This window comes from Schistocerca cancellata, chromosome 2 (assembly GCF_023864275.1).
Source record: "Schistocerca cancellata isolate TAMUIC-IGC-003103 chromosome 2, iqSchCanc2.1, whole genome shotgun sequence".
NCBI lineage: Eukaryota > Metazoa > Arthropoda > Insecta > Orthoptera > Acrididae > Schistocerca > Schistocerca cancellata.
The window spans coordinates 22,132,833-22,157,431 of record NC_064627.1 but is presented as its reverse complement, the minus strand read 5'-3'; the positions used below and the strand labels follow the sequence as shown (position 1 = coordinate 22,157,431).

At 42.8% G+C, this 24,599-nt stretch overlaps 1 protein-coding gene across 1 annotated transcript in view; it reads right to left on the bottom strand.

The window, feature by feature from the left end:
• The window catches only part of LOC126143591 (glutathione S-transferase 1-1-like), a 45,373-nt gene extending 22,362 nt beyond the window's left edge, over positions 1-23,011 (bottom strand). Inside the window, exons 1-3 of the mRNA XM_049915438.1 lie at positions 22,907-23,011; positions 5,817-5,965; positions 5,368-5,426 (exon numbers count right to left, since the gene is read on the bottom strand). Of these exons, the coding sequence (XP_049771395.1) occupies positions 5,368-5,426; positions 5,817-5,957 (200 nt within the window). The 5' untranslated portion in view covers positions 5,958-5,965; positions 22,907-23,011. The remainder of the gene's footprint in view (positions 1-5,367; positions 5,427-5,816; positions 5,966-22,906) is intronic.
• Between the last annotated feature and the right edge of the window lie 1,588 nt (positions 23,012-24,599).

Below are 24,599 nucleotides of genomic sequence, written 5' to 3'. Positions count from 1 at the left end.
GTTTACACTGCGCGCGTCATTGTCCTATTACGAACGTTGGTTAAAAGTTTTTATTTTACCTGAGCACCAAAAGACAAACCCCAATATATGTATTAATTTCAGGTCAAAAAATATTGGGCTTTATTTGTACATTCTTCCTTTACGCATATATTTCGGGCTTATTATTCATATAAATAAAAATGAATTGCCAAATGTGACGATAATCGTAAAACTCGAGAACGGCTAGACCAATACGGCTAATTTTTTTTTTGCTGTGCTCGTAATTCTCAGGACAAGGTTTTTATGAAATAAAATTTTTGGAAAATCGACCTAAAAATTGGAAAATTTGAGAAAAACTGAACGTGCGTTTTCATTGTTCCCCGTGTGTTTGTATTGTATACAATCTTGATGAAATTTTGCACACTATACCTTGAAACCATAAAATTTCGTAGGGTGCATGGCAGAGGTTACTTCACCAAACGGAATTCGACAAATTGTAGATTTTTATTCCAATCTTGATGAAATTTGGCACACTTGATAGTGTTTTTTGTTTTAGTGGAACGCAATGCAGTCTGTGTTGCAGTTTTCAACACTGAAACGGATGGATATTTGTACTAAAGAAGTGAACCTCCATCCTCCAAATAGAAGATTGGTCTCCTACCCAGAAGAATAAATTATCTACGCCCCTGATAACCACGGTGCTGCAATGAGGACCAAATTAAGATTTTGGAAGTCTAGATTCTTTAACTTTAGTATGTTTCAGCCAAATATGACACCAGTTATACAAATATTTAACTACTTTTCCAGGATGTATTTTACTGGTTCTGTGAATTCATTCGAAGTTGGCAAAATCATTCTAAATTGCCAAAATGCATTTTAACAAAATCGAAGCACTTGTTTCGCATCCAGTTCGTCTAAAAACTATATTGCTGGGAATACAATGGCGACTCTGAGCCATTTTTCGCGGCGTCTACGTTTGCGTCATGAGAGTCCACAGCGCAACCTGTTGTCAGGCGCAGCAAGCTGAGCGGGTCCCGTGAAGCTTGGCAGGCCTGCGGGAACCCAGGTAGCCCGGGCTTGCGGGAGCCCGTGCCGGCCGCATTACCCACTATGCCTCAGTACACGCGAACTCTTGTGTTTACGTCGCGGCAGGCTGACCTGCATGAATGGTTGCAGAGGAGCTAGGGGCAAGCAGGCTGCAAGGGGAATTTGTACACCTCTAGGCCCGTCCCGCTGGCGCCGTGCGTCGATTCCGATAACATCTAAGGTCAACCTCGTCGGGCGAGGAGGGAGGGTGGGCAGTAGACAGTCCTGTGGAGGAGGCATTTCGTCCCTCGCCCCTGTGCCGAGGGTCTATCCAGTGTGTCCATGTGAGCGTCATTCTGGTGAGAGAAGATGAGGGGTCGGCAGAAAGACAGGGGTCGGAACCTCCGCACCAGTCGTTACGATATATCGTGCACTATCCACTGGTTGACCATCAGGCAAAAAAAACTTGTTGTTCGTCGCTAGTGGCGTCCGGTGACATCTGCGCAGGGCCTTCCGCTGCTTAGGCTGCGTCTCCATTGTCTTGGGAAAGAGGACCCGTGAGCGAGTGGCGATGTTTGCGCCGACGCGGCGAGCTTTGTTTACGTTCGCATTCTTCCTTATCAGACGACGGCTAGGAGGAGTGTCGACTTGGTTCGAAGGCTTCGGTCGGTACAACGAAGGAGTCGAACAGGTGTTGTGGAGAGGTACTCGTCTCCATGGCGTCCGTCGCGGGAGTCAGGGTGGCGGCCGTTTGGTCCGATGGAGCGACTGTATCGTCCTAAGGGCGGTGGGATGGCGGGACGTGTCGATCCGAGAGACCGTACGGCGGACTGGTCGAAGCTGTAGGCGTGGCGAGGACCGACACGTAAGGAGTACCTAACACGGACATTTCTGACAACGGGAGCTGATCTCAAGAGTCGATGTTCCATGTATGAACCAGCTCAGTATTTGACGGTAAGCATATAAGCGGGTAAAGGTTCAGGAAAGATTTGATATTATACAAACATAAAGATTTTTGGAAATCGCTGAGTGCTCTTATTGTCAAACGCTGGAAGAGCGTAGTCTGGGTAATTTGTGCTTCGTTTTAATCAAAGATTGTTTTCTCATCAATGTTTGCGACATCATATCATTTTAAGTATATGTCGTACAACGATATAATGTTGCAGGCCCTTTCTGTGGAATATGTGGATAATGTCTGGAAAATGTGTTTCGAATAGAGTTATTAGTAGAGAAGTAATAAATTTTACGTCATGCCTGATGATGAAGTTTTACTGCATGAACAGCGGAAACATAGTAAGAGATAAACTTCCTTTTCCTTTCATTATTTTGTGGAGAATGAGAGGGAGAAAAGTGTGGTAAAGGTTCGGAATTACCTACAAAGTTTATTGGAAGATGTTAAGCGCTCTCATTCTCAAATACTAGACGAATTAGTCTAGGTAATTTGTGCGCAGTGAGTTTCGCTGCCTCAAGAGATAAAAAAGAGTTTCTAACTGTGATACATAGTTGTCTGTCTGTGCTAAACCTTTAACATACGATCGTACCTCTCAATGCGTAGATTACGACAGAATTTTAAATTCGGTCCATCATTATATGAAATCCTGAAAAAATCAGATTCCCCTGGAAGCTATTAGACAGGCAAGCAGCAACCGGTTCTGTGAACTGTCTACCGTACCGTGAGCTACGAAAAATATAATAAATATATAATTATACGATTATATAAAAAATTAAATATTTCGACTTGAACAGCAGTACTTCTATTTACGTTCCGTGTAGAGGACTTGCTGTAAAACCTAACTGCAGATCCTCTTGAACAGAGTCTAAATGCCAACAAATTTTCTGAGTAAAGTGCTTCCTTAACAGGTGCCGTAGTCTGCTTCATTATGAGTATACGGTGCTACATAACGTGCTTTAAAAATATTACACAAAATAAAAGAGGACCGAGTGCTTAACTAATGATCACGGTTACAACGTCTAAGACATGAGTGCGCGGAAGCGGAGAATAGTTTCTTTACGTTAGTGTTATTATTTCTTTTCAAAATAACAATTTACATCAATCTGTGCCACCCGTCCTGATATATTAGTGTATTCATTATAATAATAATAACACGAAGTGAGCTATTCGAGGAATGGTGTCTACCTGCATCCGGTTTGCTCAATGGCTGACGAGGAAAAGAAAGAAAATCACCTAAAACATTTGATGGACGAATGTCTATCAGCACGTCTCTCTGTAAGCTTTTATTGTTTCTGCTAATTACTAGAAGGTTGTATTTAATCAAAACACTTCGGCCGTATCCCATGTTAACCATTTCGTAATATAATAACATCAACAAATCAAACGTTCCAGATATAATGTTCAGACCAGCTGCATACGATCAGCATATTGCATACCAGGTTTTCTCTCGTAATAGCACGGGTAAAGCCTTAATTTCTCCCAGATATCTAAGAGGAAGGGTGCGGAAACCTTGTGATGTCTCTGCTGCACTGCCTCTTCTCCAGCGAATTAAACGTCCAAGAATGTAGAGCTAGAGCACTTCGTAGAAATTCACCTCCTACCCAACGCAAGAAATTCAGTTTCTTCCAGGAAAATGAGTCGGGCTAAAGTAGTAAGCAATAAGTGTGCGTGTGTGTGTGTGTGTGTGTGTGTGTGTGTGTGTGTGTGTGTGTATAAGAGAGAGAGAGAGAGAGAGAGAGAAAGAGAGAGAGAGAGAGACAGACACAGAGAGAGAGAGAGAAAGTTCCTAAAACGTTTGAAATTATGTGTGAAATTAGCTCTCATTCTGAAACAGTGTGTGAATACAAAAAAAAAAATAATAAGTGTGTGAATTGCTAAGGGACCAAACTGCTGAGGTCATAGGTCCCTAGACTTACACACTAGTTAAACTAACTTATGCTAAGAACAACACACACTCCCATGCCCGACGTAGGACTCGAACCTGCGGCGGGAGGGGCCGCGCAATCCGTGACATGGCGCCTCAAACCGCGGGGTCACTCCCGCGCGGCAGGTCATATCAAATACGACGTGATTTCAAATATCATTTCATATGACATGCAACTAGTATACAGTTTTTATACTGACCTGATGGCTACTAACCGAAACACGTGGTAGTAACAAAACACGTACTCGCCTTAAAAACTTGTTAAGCGACTCCAAAGCTGAGACAATATGACAGAAAAGAAGTGGAAGACATTAACATCAGCGAAAGTTTTGAGACATGGAACTTCGGAGGACCTGCAAAAGTAATCAGAAGGAACCCGTTCATCAGCATTATAAAAATTATGAACGAAATTAGTACCACTCTGACGTTCGTTTTGTAGTTCGGTAGCAGTTGTTCAAATAAGAATCTCTCCTTTCTGAAATAGCTACGATAAGACGAGTCTTATCTCTCGCTTCACGTGAGACACTCTGATTATGTCACTAGAACACACTAACAAGCGGTCACGAGCCAAGACCGTCTTACTGCTCTCCGTGAGTTATCATTACTTTTGGTACTTGCTTCTACATCTACATCTACATTTATACTCCGCAAGCCACCCAACGGTGTGTGGCGGAGGGCACTTTACGTGCCACTGTCATTACCTCCCTTTCCTGTTCCAGTCGCGTATGGTTCGCGGGAAGAACGACTGCCGGAAAGCCTCCGTGCGCGCTCTAATCTCTCTAATTTTACATTCGTGATCTCCTCGGGAGGTATAAGTAGGCGGAAGCAATATATTCGATACCTCATCCAGAAACGCACCCTCTCGAAACCTGGCGTGCAAGCTACACCGCGATGCAGAGCGCCTCTCTTGCAGAGTCTGCCACTTGAGTTTGTTAAACATCTCTGTAACGCTATCACGGTTACCAAATAACCCTGTGACGAAACGCGCCGCTCTTCTTTGGATCTTCTCTATCTCCTCCGTCAACCCGATCTGGTACGGATACCACACTGATGCGCAATACTCAAGTATAGGTCGAACGAGTGTTTTGTAAGCCACCTCCTTTGTTGATGGACTACATTTTCTAAGGACTCTCCCAATGAATCTCAACCTAATATTCAGTCTAAGCTCAAAACGGACAGAAGAAAATCTGAACGTAGCTAAACGGTTTTTTAAACAAGCAAAAAGGTTTCGAACCATCATGGAACTTTACTTAAAACACGTCTATAGCGCTGACCCCTCAACACATATTCAGGTAAAGATTACCAGTACGAACATATTACCACACGAACATATTTTCTTGAATTTAACATATGTTTGTAAGCATGTAAGCTTATAAGATCGAGTTTAGTAGTTGCATCTTGTTTATTTCTCTTTCAAAGAGAAAAATCACATGCCATACATGCCATAACATATCTTTCTCTGAAATAGGTAAGACTTAGCACATACCTTTCAGTAAGCCACAAGCCGTTATCTTCCAGTACCGGAATTGTGTGTTGTGGATTTCTCTGTAACAAGTGCAGTTTCAGTTAACAACCTCGAGTAAAACTTTAAAGATCACTTTTAATTAACGATACCATAAAACGTACCCGGCTTAAGATATTGAAAGTAAAGTCAGTACGCCTTTAACTAATGCTAATTCTGCCAACAACGCATTTACATATATTTAATGCAAATTAAGTACGATCATTACAGCATAATCTAATTCTTAAAGAATATGACTTTCTTAGTAAAAGCGTAAAAAAATTGCAGGGATATGTCATTCTACATACTTTAATTCATTATCTGCATGGTGAAATAGAGAATTATTCCAGATAATATAAATTCCGTTAAGATTTTGCAAGTTGTCTAGTTGAGCTAATTTATAGCCATGTTGTAGCTGGACACAAAGTTGTTACCTTCAACCATTCAGGCGTCCTCAGATCAACCCTTGGATTGACATTAACAATTTTCAGATCGACTCCAACAGCACCGGCCACGAGACGAACTAAGCGGCAGGGGATGCTCAGGTTGCTGTTGTAGAGAGTCAACGGGGACATGGCTGTTCCTGCAAAACAACACACATCTTAAATAGTTCACAATACGGTTGGCAGCTCTTTCGCACTCGTAGGTTTATGGGCACACGTTCATCGATCAAATAATAGCGTTCGACAACGTAAAACGGCGCAAGGTATTTGAAATTAGCAGAAAAGTAGGTAAAGCTGTTGGGAAAGACGGATGATATACAATATGTAGAATATGTAATAAAAACAATATGAGTGAATGACCAAGACAGTAGTACATGGATTAACAACGGCGCAAAAGCAGGGTTGCAGATTCTCTCCGCTACTGTTAAACCATCCAAGAAGCAACGACGAAAACAAAAGGAACGTTTAAGTGTCATCAAAATTCTAGGAGAAAGGATATTAATGGCAAGATTCGCTGATGACATTGCAATCCATACCGAAAAAGAGAAACAATTACAGGAACGGTTGAATGGAATTATTTAATAAGCGCATAATATGGTTTGAGTGCAAACTAAAGATATAGGAAACTACTGAGGAGTAGAAAAAAAAACAGTTTAGTGATAAACTTTAAATGACAATTTTGCACCATGAAGTAGACCAAGTGAAAGACTTTTGCTACCTTTGAAGGAAAGTAGCCTATGAAGGACGAAGCAGTGATGATATAGCAAGGCATCTAGCACAGGCAAAGACGACATTGCAGGCCAAAATAAGTCTATTACTCTATTGTGCAAAACTTAAGGAAGAAAACAACTTTCGCAAGACGTGTCACTGCCAAGTAACATACCTCGATAAAACTTGGATGTTACATATAAACAACTGCTACAGTACAGTACAGGACGTGAATGAAAGAAATAAAGAATTAAACGAACAGAAATGAACGCTTTTATTCAAAGGTAATAACTACAGTGAAGTCGGGGCCGTATGCACCCTTGTAAAGACGCACATAAGAAAGGAGTACAGGGTCACAATCACGCTTACCGGACAATATACAGTTTCACAGATTTGGTGGTCAGTATGCCGATGCAACATTATACCTCCCGACACTGAAACACCTGACCACCTTGACGATAATGTTCGACAATATTCCAGGTGCAACACGTACCGTCATATGGGAAGAGGCGTGAATATTTCATGCGTACGGGAGTATTTCCGAACACGGTCGTTTTGGTGATCCAGGCGTTACGGTGTCGGGAGATATAATGTTGCATCGGCATACTGACCTCCAAATATTTGACTCCCAGTCAAGGTCAGTATGACACTGTATTCCTTTCCAGTGTGCGTCTCTTCAGGGCTGTATTTGGCTCTGACTTTATTTCTAGCGTTCCGTGTCTCAATCTGCAAACCCTTATAGGATTCGAAAGTAAAGTTCTATGTACTGACTTGGCAGAAAATCCTAAGAAATTTTGGTCTTATGTCAAAGCGGTAGGTGGATCAAAACAAAATGTCCAGACACTCTGTGACCAAAATGGTACTGAAACAGAGGATGACAGACTAAAGGCCGAGATACTAAATGTCTTTTTCCAAAGTTGTTTCACAGAGGAAGATTGCACTGTAGTTCCTTCTCTAGATTGTCGCACAGATGACAAAATGGTAGATATCGAAATAGACGACAGAGGGATAGAGAAACAATTAAAATCGCTCAAAAGAGGAAAGGCCTCTGGACCTGATGGGATACCAGTTCAATTTTACACAGAGTACGCGAAGGAACTTGCCCCCCTTCTTGCAGCGGTGTACCGTAGGTCTCTAGAAGAGCGTAGCGTTCCAAAGGATTGGAAAAGGGCACAGGTCATCCCCGTTTTCAAGAAGGGACGTCGAACAGATGTGCAGAACTATAGACCTATATCTCTAACGTCGATCAGTTGTAGAATTTTGGAACACGTATTGTGTTCGAGTATAATGACTTTTCTGGAGACTAGAAATCTACTCTGTAGGAATCAGCATGGGTTTCGAAAAAGACGGTCATGTGAAACCCAGCTCGCGCTATTCGTCCACGAGACTCAGAGGGCCATAGACACGGGTTCACAGGTAGATGCCGTGTTTCTTGACTTCCGCAAGGCGTTCGATACAGTTCCCCACAGTCGTTTATTGAACAAAGTAAGAGCATATGGACTATCAGACCAATTGTGTGATTGGATTGAGGAGTTCCTAGATAGCAGGACGCAGCATGTTATTCTCAATGGAGAGAAGTCTTCCGAAGTAAGAGTAATTTCAGGTGTGCCGCAGGGGAGTGTCATAGGACCGTTGCTGTTCACAATATACATAAATGACCTGGTGGATGACATCGGAAGTTCACTGAGGCTTTTTGCAGATGATGCTGTGGTGTATCGAGAGGTTGTAACAATGGAAAATTGTACTGAAATGCAGGAGGATCTGCAGCGAATTGACGCATGGTGCAGGGAATGGCAACTGAATCTCAATGTAGACAAGTGTAATGTGCTGCGGATGCACAGAAAGATAGATCCTCTATCATTTAGCTACAAAATAGCAGGTCAGCAACTGGAATCAGTTAATACCATAAATTATCTGGGAGTACGCATTAGGAGTGATTTAAAATGGAATGATCATATAATGTTGATCGTCGGTAAAGCAGATGCCAGACTGAGATTCATTGGAAGAATCCTAAGGAAATGCAATCCGAAAACAAAGGAAGTAGGTTACAGTACGCTTGTTCGCCCACTGCTTGAATACTGCTCAGCAGTGTGGGATCCGTACCAGATAGGGTTGATACAAGACATAGAGAAGATCCAACGGAGAGCAGCGCGCTTCGTTACAGGATCATTTAGTAATCGCGAAAGCGTTACGGAGATGATAGATAAACTCCAGTGGATGACTCTGCAGGAGAGACGCTCAGTAGCTCGGTACGGGCTTTTGTCAAAGTTTCGAGAACATACCTTCACCGAAGAGTCAAGCAGTATATTGCTCCCTCCTACGTATATCTCGCGAAGAGACCATGAGGATAAAATCAGAGAGATTAGAGCCCACACAGAGGCATACCGACAATCCTTCTTTCCACGAACAATACGAGACTGGAATAGAAGGGAGAACCGATAGAGGTACTGAAGGTACCCTCCGCCACACACCGTCAGGTGGCTTGCGGAGTATGGATGTAGATGTAGATGTAGATGTAGATTGTTTTGTTGTCTGTCTGTCTGACTGACTGTTAAGAACCCTTTTTCTCAGGACGGGGTAGACCTATCAACTTCAAATGTATGTCACGTACTGAAGTCTATTTTCCCTTACGTGTGCAAAAATTTAAAGCTTCTAAGCCACTTCACTCAAAATATATGGCCATTTATGTTACATATTTTGGTACTCGAAAACTCACTCATCAAAACCTACAGGGTGCTTCCTGTTTCTTAGAAGCATGAAATTTGGCAAGAAGAAACATATCGCAGTACAAGTAAAGGGCAAAATCCGAAAACTGATAATTTTCAACTATATCACACGGAAATATTTTTGTCTCTTTTTTGTGCATCTGTTTGATTATCTGATACGACTCGTATTCTCTGGAACAGTTTGACGTAAATATTTGAAATTTTTGCCACATACTATGGTCTATGTTCTTTTGGCGACGTGAAAATTGTAAGCTTCTACATAAATGCAATCAAAAGACATGGGTATTTATGTCACATATTTAATACTAGCTAACTCACTCATCGAAACCTATAGGGTACTTTCCGATGACATAGAATCATGAAATTCGACGAAAGGCAAGGTTTCGCACCGCAAGTAAAGTAAAAACATTGAAATTCGTGAAACTGTAACCATATCTCATACCAAATATATTCTGCCACTAGACCATACATTGTATTCATCACCCTTCAAAAGCGTAATAGACGAATATAACTGCAAGCAAGCATAAAATGTAAGTTTTAGTAAGTAAATAAAAACTGTTTTACTACATAAACTCTCTGTCTACATATATAAACTGAAGTCCCCTGGTCGCTTCTTTTAGTATGTGTCCGGGCTAGTCTGAGTGACGAACAACTGTACAGATGTTGGTAAGCTATAGGAATTTGCGGGACCAGTATCTTCGATGTCGATTATACGCAAAAATCGTTGAGTTTATCGATTCCCAGGATGGATTATATATATATATAAGTTCCTACGAAATCCTCAGTCGCTAGTCATACTCGCATCAGGCCAATTTTCTTAGGGACAATCTGCGACCGCATCGAACAGTGCAGGTGAAGAAAGTCTTGGAAAAAGGCGATATTCAGCGAATGAACTGACCTTCCCGTTCCCCCGTCTTAAATTGCATCGAGAGCCTGACTTTGAATAAAAGTATCATTTTTGTGCGTCTCACTGCGTGTTTCCTTCACTTACCTTTTGTACAATAACGTAGCAGTTCTTTCTATGTAAGATCAAATTCCATGTAGGAATTGTACCAGCAGTCACACAATGCGAAAGTTACATTCGTTCTTAAGCTTTGGAAACTAATATAGTATCAAATACAACACATAATTTGAGGATAAAACTTCTGAGAACGTGCGTCTGGAGCAGAGCGCTCTACAGAAGTGAATCGTAGATTGCGGGAAAGACGGAAGAGAAAGGAATCGACGCGTATGAGAGGTGGTGTTGCAAAAGGATTCTGAAACTTAATTATGAGGATATCTTGTGGTGAATCGTTAAGGAGAGGAATATGTGGAAAATGCTGATAAGAAAAAGGCATTGGTAAGCTATCGGGGAACAACGTCCATGCTGCTAGAGGGAGTCGTATACGGTGAACACTACAGAGGAAAAATTGTCATTTCCCTACATATTTACTTTTTCATTATGTTTACATTTAGATGACTGATTTGCAAGAAAGTAAGAACTGAGCTGAATGAGTTGAAAGGAAATTACGTTAGTAGATATAATTTATAGGTTCAGGCTCAGGCTCATTGTTATAAGGAAAGCCATCCAGTAACATGACTAAATTTATCGTCCTTTATAAAGGAAAATTTCAATAAACCACCTAGAAAAACAGAGGGACCATCAAGGACAGCAAGGGAAGTAATGCCTTTTACCTTCACCTTATTTTTCTTATTGGTCCCAGTATTGATTTCAGTGTTGTCAATCACCTTGGCCCACCTTACAACATCCACATTCGTCGATACAAAAGGTATCATACAAAAAAAATAAGATGTATCTGTGTCCTTATTAAAAACTTCACCAACATTAAAACTAATGTAAGTACTGATGTCACAATTGTTAAAACTTTCAAGGCCACCTATACTTTCAACACCTCCACAGCAAACAATAGCTATGGTAAGCTATCCACCACCATAACTAAATTTCTCATTCTTTTTAAGAAAAAAAATTCATAATACCACATGTATTGTACGATTCCTTTCATACTGTGGACTCGTGGACCTCGTAAGGTGGATCAAAATGAAGTGTGTGTAAGGGATCTGGCGTTTGTGAAAGTATAAAACTTGTTGGTGATTTGACTGTATATTATCATAAATGAAGAACTCTGGTGCCCCACCCCCTCCTCAAAACAAACACACTACACACTGATCTTGCCAAAAGCGAGAAGCGATTCTTGGTGCTGTAGTCTGAGGGCACTCTGGGACGCTACCTGTGTTGCACCCCTGCGCATCTCTGTGAATCACAGCTGGATTATGTATTGCAGCGCAAAGTTGCATTGCCACACGTAGCTGCGTGGGTTGCCTGTGGTTATAAGCAGTCTTTATTTTTTCATACAATAATAAGCCTAAGACTGAGCCTGAGTGAAATATGCTTCTAAATCCTTACATTTGCCCTCTAGCCATAGCTGCTTAGCAATTTTGCACTTCCTGTTAGTTTCATTTTTCAAACGTTTGTAATTCATTTCTCCCACTTTGTTTGCTGCAGTTTTAAATTTTCTCTTTTCATCAATAACCCTTTAAACTGTATTTACAAGCTCTTATGTAGACAAGTTGTTACCATGTCTGCTGCTGTCAGATAAAACAATTTCCTTTTATTTCATGTACTAAATAATACTCATCATAACATTCAACTGTCTGTATTTTGAATGTTAAGTAACCCGTTTGTATTTGCGGCTACTAGATGGCACTCTTGGTGTAATGTTCACCTGCCTGCAATTGCTAACGCGTGTGCCTCAGTCTGATGCTACAGTAGCTCGACACGGGTAAGCAGCTCATAGTGGCTCGACTTCTGTGTACTGTTTTATAAATTTTGGACTAAAGCTTTATTGCCTGATATTTAATTTTATACATGACATATAAGTAATGTTTCTTTTTTGTACTACTAGTTAGTACTTAAAAAAAATTTCCTGTAATTTTGTAATTATGTTATAGGCCAGTTTGAGAGCTTTACTTCTGATGAAGGTGCTCTTAGCAGTACCGAAACCTAGGTCGAAAGACTTATTTTTTGCGACTGAGGGCTGCCATTTCTTTATTTTTGCTGCTACCCCTTTTCAGGAGCCACATATTTGTCTCACCTCCCAACACATGACTCTCCATTATGGTTGCACCTATGGTGACTTTGTTGGACAGGGTAGCGTTTGGCAGCACAGAGATAAACAGTAGGATTGACATTATCTTGCTGAAATGTAGGCCCGGAAGGGCTTGTCATGAAAGACAACAAAACGGGGCGTAGAATATCGTCGACATACTACTGTGCTGCAACGGCGCCAGGGACGTCAACCAAAGGGGCTCTGCTACATCCCGAAGCATCACTCCGGGTTGTTGGGTCGTTGTTGGGCAGGCAACAGTCAGGCTGGTATCCCAAGGCTGTCAGGGGGCGTTCCCAGACACCTCTTCGGCCCAGAATCTGGAGGCGCCCTGGACAGCAGCGGGATACGAACCTGATTGTTGCCCGCCATACGACCCAACAACCAGGAGTGACGGTCTTGGGTGCCATTATATTTCATAGCAGACCCCTTTGGCTGTCGTCTGTGGCACCCTTACAGCACAATGGTACGTCGACGGTATCCTGCTCTCTGTTGCGTTTCCCTTCATGGCAAACCATGTTCGGCTTGCATTCCAACAAGATAATGCTCCCCAACACATGACGAGAGTTTCTGCCGCTTATCTTCGTGTTTGCAAAACCCTACTTTGGCTAGCAAGGTCGTCAGATCCCTCCGCAATTGAAAACGTATGGAACGTTAGGGACAGGGCCCTCCGACCAGCTCGGGATTCTGACGATGTAACGCGCCTTTCGGACAGAGTTTGGCGCGACATCCCTCATGACGATATTCGACAACTTTATCAACCAGTGCCAAGCCGAATAACCGCTTGTATAAGGAACAGAGGTGGACCGACGCGTTATTTCCTTGTTCAATTTGTGAGGCTCTTTCTCTTGAACAAATCATCCACTTTTTCTGAAATTGTAAACATTTGTTTGTCTGTACATGTACATCAGATATACGGATATCTGTGCAATTTCGAAAATTCCTTCGTGGTAAGTCATTTTTTTCTTAGAGTGTAGATCGTACTGTAACACCATACCACTTCGACATTTGTTGTCGGCGTGAGAGATTATAATGTTGCTAATTTCGGATCTAAAACTAAGACCCTTCCATACACAAGTGTTGACGAATTAAACTTCAGCATCACAGTGACAAGTGCTGAGTAGAAACTGATGTGGATGCAGGAAATGATGCCTGCTAGACGTTCGTTCACTGCAAGTTTGTAATGTCGTCTGCTAATAAACTCCGCACTGTTCAGATTATGTCACATCTATCCTCATTATTTTAATTCTTCCATTGACCACTTCGAACACCGCTTCGAATCTTATTATGTAAATGTATTTCACAGCATGCACAATTGCTACAATCGCAAGCTTATGAAAATGATTGCACGTCTAAAGGTAGTGCTTCCTTTAGTCAGAAAATATATTTTAATTTTTATCTTGTAAAATGACTTTTCACACCTCAGATGTTGAAAGACGGAAGAACAAAATAACTAAATATATAATTAGAGTCATTAGTACAGTAGGCAAGGCTATTGTCTTTCGCCTACCTTGTTTGATATATATTTTCAAACAACAGTCGTTTGATAATAGGCGGAAGGATAGTATAACGCATAAAACATGCTGATTACGTTGTAGTACTAAGTGACAATCATAACGCAAGTAACAATATGTGAGGAAATTGTACTGAAAATAAATTGACTTTTAGAAGGTAAGCAAGGAAAATGAAAAAGCGAAAATTTTTGATGAGTTAGTGGAACAAGTTGTTAACTTCACCTATATACGATGGAAAATAACCAGAACTCTATCAAGAAAGGACAGCGATTGCAAAATAAATGTTTTAAAGAAGGAGGAGTATTTTGTGCGGTTTACTAAATAAACAGTTAAGTAAAAGACTAGGGAAGCGGTTTGTGTGATGTGCTGACCTGTAACTGTACCCCAACATGGACCATGCCACGCAGAGGAGAAAATATTTAGAGGATTTTGAGATGAGGCTCTAGACAAGAGTGGAAGGTGTGAAATTATGGATATAATAGGACGTGAGTTTATTTTCCACAGGGAAGACGATTACTGCAAACAAAGAGGAGGAAAAATTGGGCTAGGGCACTGATTGAGAACAGACTACATAGTACAGAATACTCTACGAAGAATGATGACTATGAAGAGGAACAGAGAAATAAAAAAAAATATCCGCTAATTGACATCAAGAGAAATGCATCACACGCAGCTACGAAAAGGTTGTCTGAAGACTGGGAGGACCGACTAGTGTTGAGCGTGGGCAGTGGCGGACCTGCCTCATGCACAGGACGTGCCGCCATCGTCACTACCGTCGGAAAGAACCGTAATGCTGCTGACAAAGCTCAATTAGGAAAGTGAACAACACAAACTACAAAAGTCTTTATTTACACAGAGAAATCCGAATGAACGAGCAACCCAACCAGGAGGCTCCATATGCCGTAGACAGAGAGAGCAACAAACAACAATAAATGCGCAGACTGATATAACAAGTGTCCCATAAAGAAATCAACTTCTGAATGCCTAGTAACATACAAATTTATCTATGAACTTAAGTAATTTACTTAACTGCAATGTATCCTGTCTACGATCATATACGTAATAAATTACTCAAATGCCGTCCACGGCTATGCAGTCACACTCTCGTTCATTCGACAAAATTTTCCCTAACTTTTCGGCATGCGTGCACCTCTAGTTCTGAAATTACATGCTGGAGCTCCACTCGAGCTCTGGAAGTGATCGTACTTCGTTGCCGTATACAAAACAATTCAAATACCCCCACAGAAAGAATTCACATGGTGCCAAATCACAAGACCTGGGCGGTCAATTCACGTCCTCGTTACTGGAAACCGCCCGGCCAGGGAACCTCTCTCGTAAAAAGCCCATTTGGCAATCCATTTTTATGAGGTTACGCCATATTGCTGAAACCAAACCTCTTCAAGCATTCACATGAACTAGCTCATGTCCTAAAAACAGATGTTAGGACATATTGCTGTAGTGTTCGCTGTATACAGTTAATGCGTTTTCGGCGCCATATTCGAAGAAGTTCGGTCCAGTTACGCCCTCAACTCAAATTATACACCAGTTACCAATGTAATGGTTTCTACTTAATTACAAGAGAGTTTTCTCTATCCCAAATACCACAATTTTCTTCGCCCACAAAACCATTCAACTGAAAGTACGCCTCTTCAGTGAACATCATTTTCTTGATGAAACTGTTGTTCGCTCTCTGTTTTGCAAGCACTGAGTGTATAAAGTTTTGCGCTTTTCGTGGGTTGTTTGCCTTCAGTGCTCGTCTCAGTTGGTCTTTATAGCCCCAAAGGCGCATATTTTCTTTCAGAAATCAGTACGTACTTCTTCTTGGAATATCCAGTTGTTTAGAACGTCTACAAATAGATTTCACCAGATTTTGGGCAACATCGTCACACTCAATGGCGATTTTTTTCCTCAGGGCGATTAACACGTGGACGCCCCGGTGGCTAATGTTCACAATCGAAGTGATGTTCTCAAATATACACTCCTGGAAATTGAAATAAGAACACCGTGAATTCATTGTTCCAGGAAGGGGAAACTTCATTGACACATTCCTGGGGTCAGATACATCACATGATCACACTGACAGAACCACAGGCACATAGACACAGGCAACAGAGCATGCACAATTTCGGCACTAGTACAGTGTATATCCACCTTTCGCAGCAATGCAGGCTGCTATTCTCCCATGGAGACGATCGTAGAGATGCTGGATGTAGTCCTGTGGAACGGCTTGCCATGCCATTTCCACCTGGCGCCTCAGTTGGACCAGCGTTCGTGCTGGACGTGCAGACCGCGTGAGACGACGCTTCATCCAGTCCCAAACATGCTCAATGGGGGACAGATCCGGAGATCTTGCTGGCCAGGGTAGTTGACTTACACCTTCTAGAGCACGTTGGGTGGCACGGGATACATGCGGACGTGCATTGTCCTGTTGGAACAGCAACTTCCCTTGCCGGTCTAGGAATGGTAGAACGATGGGTTCGATGACGGTTTGGACGTACCGTGCACTATTCAGTGTCCCCTCGACGATCACCAGTGGTGTACGGCCAGTGTAGGAGATCGCTCCCCACACCATGATGCCGGGTGTTGGCCCTGTGTGCCTCGGTCGTATGCAGTCCTGATTGTGGCGCTCACCTGCACGGCGCCAAACACGCATACGACCATCATTGGCACCAAGGCAGAAGCGACTTTCATCGCTGAAGACGACACGTCTCCATTCGTCCCTCCATTCACGCCTGTCGCGACACCACTGGAGGCGGGCTGCACGACGTTGGGGCGTGAGCGGAAGACGGCCTAACGGTGTGCGGGACCGTAGCCCAGCTTCATGGAGACGGTTGCGAATGGTACTCGCCGATACCCCAGGAGCAACAGTGTCCCTAATTTGCTGGGAAGTGGCGGTGCGGTCCCCTACGGCACTGCGTAGGATCCTACGGTCTTGGCGTGCATCCGTGCGTCGCTGCGGTCCGGTCCCAGGTCGACGGGCACGTACACCTTCCGCCGACCACTGGCGACAACATCGATGTACTGTGGAGACCTCACGCCCCACGTGTTGAGCAATTCGGCGGTACGTCCACCCGGCCTCCCGCATGCCCACTATACGCCCTCGCTCAAAGTCCGTCAACTGCACATACGGTTCACGTCCACGCTGTCGCGGCATGCTATCAGTGTTAAAGACTGCGATGGAGCTCCGTATGCCACGGCAAACTGGCTGACACTGACGGCGGCGGTGCACAAATGCTGCGCAGCTAGCGCCATTCGACGGCCAACACCGCGGTTCCTGGTGTGTCCGCTGTGCCGTGCGTGTGATCATTGCTTGTACAGCCCTCTCGCAGTGTCCGGAGCAAGTATGGTGGGTCTGACACACCGGTGTCAATGTGTTCTTTTTTCCATTTCCAGGAGTGTAGAAAACAGTCTCTTCACAGTTGAATTGTTAGGTACATTACATTGTTCATATATTTCACAGAGTTTGCAAAGGATCTACGCAGAACATTCTGCACTGTTGTAATACTTTTTCACTATGACAATGCTTTGTTCCGTCGTGTACCGCTTCTTTATTAACCACAAAGAAAACAGATGAAACCTGTGCAACGCTCAGAGCTGCCAACTTACTAGAACAAAATTGACGGGAATTTCGATAGTAGGCCTACATTCTTTATGACACGCCCTTTATAAAACTACTGAGAAGAAGTCTTGCCAACTTTGACGCACCAGACGTAGAAAAGGTCAGTAAAACAAGCAACGAACGCCTCCCTACGAGCCGACTTAAAAAAAAATTGCCTCGTTAATAAAACTATCAGTCAAGGAAGCAACCGAAAATAAAATAAAAACAGTAGTAATGAAAATACAAAAAAGATACACCAGATACTGTGAAGTGTGAGTACTATGACTGTGCTAATGAAAGGTTCGTGACACTTTTGCAGTGAACAGCCGACCTCATGGCCCCAAACAGAGATATGACCACAGGCAAGAAATCACTGTGTCTTCCCAACTACTGGATACACCCCTAGGTCCAAGTTCCTCGTCATTTGGGAAGACGAACCCCTTTGACGACATCATGAAACAATCTTCGCCTTCCCCTTTAAAATGATATCAGTAAAGAAAATTAACGGACACCTTTGTTCACAGTAGTTCAAGTGTGATATTTCAAGGTAAGAGAGAATTTCCAGTCGTATTCGCGCTATCTCTAGTACAGACGTGTTTATAATTAAAGACACAGAAGGGTTACGTACATTTTTATGTACTGTAATTTGTTAATAATACTTGTCATTCAATTGTATGAGAAGCACTGCCAAGCTATTACCACACAGTACGTGACAACACAGTTCCCTGAGCATGGACAGAGCCATCAGTTAGTCGCCGGTTGCAGCGACCAACCACCAGCGCGGCCATTAAACCAAGTGCAGTACATCACCGTGGAACTCTGACATCATTAAGTCGGTCGACTCTAGGGAAGGCAAATGGTTGACTTCAGTTTATTGAGACTATTCCCAGAGAGTATAGCTCAACAATAAAAGAAACAGCCTACAGTGCACCTACTTGTGCGACCCATTCTTGAGTACTTCCTAGGGTCTTTGGCATCCCCATCACATCGGTTTAAAGAAAGATAGCGAAGCAATTCAGAGACGTGCTGCTAGATTTGTTATCGGTAGGTTCGATCAGTACGTGATTATTACGAAAATGCACTGTGAACTCGAATGAGAGGCTCTAAAGGGAAGAAGATCTTTTCTGGAAACACTATTGAGGAACTACACCGGCAATTCCGACAGACTGCAGAACGATGATAGTACAAATAACATGCTTCTACCTGTGGGACAGGGTACCTTCTGCTTGCGGATTATGTATTAGGGAAACATGTCTTTGGGCGTCTCCAATACTGCACTGAACAACAATTGGGGCCTGGTTATGTTACCAAATTATACCTTAATCTTTCACAAATTAAGTACACAGCTAGACATCGTACATCCTCGATCGATTGCATAAAAAGAACTGAAATGTCCGACAGGTGTCGAAAACAGAGAGGAAACATTCATCCCGTCATCCTGAGGGTTTTTCGTTGTACTTTGAGAGCTTGAGAAACGTGTTTGCCCTACATGAGCGTTTATCACTGCCTGACACCTACATGGCAAGCTCCGTATCGGTCTGCAGGGGCACCCTGTGGTTCCCTTTCCCGTTCTTTAATGAGAGCCGATGAGAGTTCTTGAAGAGTCTGTGGTTGAACAGGGCGACCACGAAAACGCCTGTCAAGCATATTCCACGTATGCACGATGGGGCTTAGGTCAGGACTCACCATCGGGTGTGCATTACTTCAACGTCGAGGTTTCGCGAGACATCCCTACTAAAGCCCGCCACACAGGCCGTTGCTTTAGAAGGAATTCAGGGCCACCACTGTATGCAGCAGCTACCATGTAGTCCAACGGCAAGGTAAGTGTTCGACGTACTGCCAGGCGGTAAGGCGCGATAAGGCGACCGTGGACAACGACAAGATCCGTATGGCTGCCAATATTGAAGCCTCCCCGCAACATCACACAACCACGGAAATCTGCAGGTACTGCTCACCACCGAGGTTCGCCAACCACGAAGTTGTGAGTTGTTATGATAACAGCAGAACTGAATCCGAGCTGGAAGATGTCGAGTAGGTACTCGAACGGGGCGTCTGGATCGTAAGGTCGTCTCTCGTAACCTGTTCATTACACTCTGATCGGACACAGCAGCTGCACTGGCCCTTCTGAGGCCTTCTTACGGTGCTCTGGCGGTTCCCATACGACGCCGCAACGCGAAGATAACCATACACCGGTCTTCTCGTGGGATTGTAATGCCTCGGAGACCTACTGAACTCGCCTTGTGCCGAGCGGCCTGAGGCGCTGCAGTCAAGGCCTGTGCGGCTGGTCCCGGCGGAGGTTCGAGTCCTCCCTCGGGCATGGATGTGTGTGTTTGTCCTTAAAATAATTTAGGTTAAGTACGAGGTGCATTCAAGTTCTAAGGCCTCCGATTTTTTTTCTAATTAACTACTCACCCGAAATCGATGAAACTGGCGTTACTTCTCGACGTAATCGCCCTGAAGACGAACACATTTTTCACAACGCTGACGCCATGATTCCATGGCAGCGGCGAAGGCTTCTTTAGGAGTCTGTTTTGACCACTGAAAAATCGCTGAGGCAATAGCAGCACGGCTGGTGAATGTGCGGCCACGGAGAGTGTCTTTCATTGTTGGAAAAAGCCAAAATACACTAGGAGCCAGGTCAGGTGAGTAGGGAGCATGAGGAATCACTTCAAAGTTGTTATCACGAAGAAACTGTTGCGTAACGTTAGCTCGATGTGCGGGTGCATTGTCTTGGTGAAACAGCACACGCGCAGCCCTTCCCGGACGTTTTTGTTGCAGTGCAGGAAGGAATTTGTTCTTCAAAACATTTTCGTAGGATGCACATGTTACCGTAGTGCCCTTTGGAACGCAATGGGTAAGGATTACGCCCTCGCTGTCCCAGAACATGGACACCATCATTTTTTCAGCACTGGCGGTTACCCGAAAGTTTTTTGGTGGCGGTGAATCTGTGTGCTTCCATTGAGTTGACTGGCGCTTTGTTTCGGGACTGAAAAATGGCGTCCACGTCTCATCCATTGTCACAACCGACGAAAAGAAAGTCCCATTCATGCTGTCGTTGCGCATCAACATTGCTTGGCAACATGCCACACGGGCAGCCGTGTGGTCGTCCGTCAGCATTCGTGGCACCCACCTGGCTGATACTTTTCGCATTTTCAGGTCGTCACGCAGGATTGTGTGCACAGAACCCACAGAAATGCCAACTCTGGAGGCGATCTATTCAACAGTCATTCGGCGATCCCCAAAAACAATTCTCTCCACTTTCTCGATCATGTCGTCAGACCGGCTTGTGCGAGCCCAAGGTTGTTTTGGTTTGTTGTCACACGATGTTCTGCCTTCATTAAACTATCGCACCCACGAACGCACTTTCGACACATCCATAACTCCATCACCACATGTCTCCTTCAACTGTCGATGAATTTCAATTTGTTTCACACCACGCAAATTCAGAAAACGAATGATTGCACGCTGTTCAAGTAAGGAAAACGTCGCCATTTTAAGTATTTAAAACAGTTCTCATTCTCGCCGCTGGCGGTAAAATTCCATCTGCCGTACGGTGCTACCATCTCTGGGACGTATTGACAATGAACACAGCCTCATTTTAAAACAATGCGCATGTTTCTATCTCTTTCCAGTCCGGAGAAAAAAAATCGGAGGCCTTAGAACTTGAATGCACCTCATAGTGTGTAAACTTAGGGACTGATGACCTTAGCAGTTAAGTCCCATAAGATTTCACACACATTTGATCATTTTTTGAACTCGACTCGTGTACTGAATTATCTCCCTGTGGCTTGTCCACAACCTGACGCTTGGAGAGGCACTGGAATCCGCAGCGACACGACCGAAAGTCCATCTTTTTTTTTCTGAAAAAAGACCTCACTTGCAACTTGCACTGCACAAAGACGTCGCATTGACTACAACGTCCACAAACGACCTCACTAGAAAATACTGGTACACCAGTACTCTCTTCCTCCTGATGGGTCACCTGATGCTGTAATGCAAAACACAGGCAGATGGCAAATGATTTTAATTGTTGTCTACATTTAAAGCGAAGGTCTCAAGCCATGCAACAAGACCACTGGCACAGCCTGTATCAAAATGGATTTAACACACAGGACGTTGATACACGGGGTCCTCTAACTGTTTTGAACAGTGTAGCTAATGAATTACATCCATTTGCCATTTTCTTATTTTTGTATTGTAGTCCCAAGCGAGTGTCATGTTGAACAGACGTTTTCTATTAGGAGACGTAACTGGAAGAAGCTTTGCATATGCAAAAGTAAGCGGCATATTGTAGCTACAGAAGCACAAATGTCTTCAGCACTACGCTTCCCAGTATAAACTGAGGGAACTTTGCCTTTGGAGAAAAGACAGTAGTTAGGAGCTTATGAGCGAAACCGAAAGGTTCTTTATTTTGAGTAATATGCAAGCGGTGGAAAGAGTCAGCATTTACTTTATTTTGTCTTAAACAAAGGCAAAGATTTGTAGTAACAGGAGATAAGACCGTTACGCGTAAATCCCAATTTCACAGGCTCAACATATTCTGCTAAAATAAAGTTATTGAAATAACTGCACTTTTCCGTGTTACGATTCAGTGGTTGTAGAATCCCTGTGACTTCATTCATTGCTCTGTCATATCAGAAAGATCACAAAAAAAGAAGAAAAAGATGCAGATACGCGTTTGCTGCTATCGAATGGCAATCAGGGAGGATTAATGTTTATAAAAGAAAAAAATTATAAAGTACCTTCTCCATAATAGCCTTAAGATCAGTGACAGTATAACCAACTAAATTCACCATACTTTGAGATGGAAAAGTAATATATGACAGTTTGTAAGCAGACTAACAAATATGACACTGTCCCTATTAAAAATGTATTTAAGATAATTAATCAAAGGAAACTAACCTCGGCAGGAAATATACTTAATTTTGGTGGGTACAAAACTATTGTCAAGAAACGTATTTAGCGATTTCAATATCTTAATTAAATTTGCTTTAGTGGGATGCACGAAATATTGGAGTGTTTAACACAACTAAAAGAACTTCCACTTCGTGCTTGCCAGCTATGTATGAGGATAGAGGTTTGTTGTTAAAATTCCCTTAACTTACGTTGTACCGTAAGTCAGGCAATACGCTCGCTCGCACAGTCCTTGTGCAATGTTCGCAGTACACCAGGGAAGTGACGTTAAACGCGGAACAACTGTCGAGTATATTGTTCACGCCTCTGGTTTGTTTGGAAAGGCAAATGCTCTCAAATATTACGCGTGTGGATCGGTAATATATAAAAATGTGCCTAGGGCCTATGCCAGTGACTTCTTTTACGTCCTCTTCCTGGTAACAGCTTCTAAAACATTCTACAGCCGACTATACATTCATTTCACAGACCTATATATAGCTTTGCAGCGTAACAGAATAACAGCTGATGCGTTACATACCGGACGAGGTGAATGTAGCACGTACTCCCTGCAGCCCAACGTAGATTTCGTAACGCACTCGTCAGCTGCTGCTCTCTGTATTGCGTCTGACTGCAGCGTCATGGTTACGTAACGTCCTAACCGGTGGGATAAAGCTAAACGCTCCTGTGTGTGTTGCGCGGCGTGGAGGGGGCAGAACGCACGATGACGTCAGAACGCGAGCCAGCGCTGTAGCGTCCTGACGAGTAGCACGCCTTTGTTCAGCGGTGTCTAGTAGCGTTCTGCACAGATCACACAAACGATGGAATCTGAGGCATTGTAAACTAGTTTGATACATATCTGGAAAAAATCTCCCTATTTGCTTAAGGGGCTCCGGAACGCCCTATACTTGCAATGTTAAAATAACGCTTATAAATTACATCTTTCCTCACAAAGTATTTGAGGTAGGAAGTTGATCTTTTTACAGATTATTTATTGGAATATGGGCTACAACTTAACACAGGGATTTTACAAAATTTTAGTTCAGTTATAAAAGATGATTTTTTTTTCAATTGTAATGAAAATTCACAACATTTTTTTCCAATTTTTTATTTATATATTCAAAAATATACAGTTTTTTGGAAAAAGGCTGTGTTAAATTATGCAGAAGGTACTGTGTAACATTTACTGACAGTTTGAAACAAATATGTTTCGAAGATCCTTAGAAAACATGTAATAAGTATGAGAAAATAAAAGTTTTGGGAATCGAGCGGCAAAGATTGGATAAACTTTTCAGTGCATTCCAGGTCCATAGGATGGATTATCTTCATCCTCTCCAAACTCCTCCTCCAGCTTCCTCTTGTTCCTCCTCCTGTTTACTCTTGCTTGTATTTCTAGACTCTTTACAGCCCTGTCTGCAGCCCGAAGGCGTTCCGTGTCTAAAGCAAGCATCGCTCGTACCATGTTAGAACCTATCTTCATTCCCATACTTCTAAATACCTTGCACCTTAGAATGTTGCCATCATTGAAAGTCGCAACAGCATCATACACACCAAAGTGAAGTGTTTCTATTCCAACAAATACAGTCTTGGGGATTCTCCACCATATAACACTATTTACACTTTCATTGGGGTTTTGAGTTTTTCCGTGAATACGCTTTTTAAACAGTTCAGGTGCTGCTAAGTCTCTGAAAATAGGTTAGCCACAACACATACTTTATCTCACATCACTAAAATGTACCTGATGAACACGGACGTTAATAATAACACCATTTGACAGCAGTTTAACAGCGCCACAGTGGGTCACGCCCATGTAGAACACATTTCAAAAAAAATTTAAAAATAGTTGTAGTCTTCGGAATTGAATAAATTATATATCTATTAAAAGGTAACAGTCTGCAGATTCAGAAAACGCAAAAAAGTAAAAATTGAACTTTTCATGATTTTGAGCCTTTCCGGAGCCCCTTAATGCTTTCTATTGTTAAGAACGCCCATTTACATCTGTTGGTTGCTCATTTTTTCCCTAAACTTTGCTATCTAGTCAAGATGTCTAAGTGCTTTTCATTGTTATTAATTTTTTAAAATATTTGTATAGTGGTCAGTGTGCCACACACATTTTTCTACGTTACGCCCTTATCTGGATAAGGTTTTAAGTTACTAACGCAGATGTACTGTGCTGCACCTGCTTTTTATACGAGCTATAGGCGGAGGCCCTAAACGGGAAGACAACTTGTAAT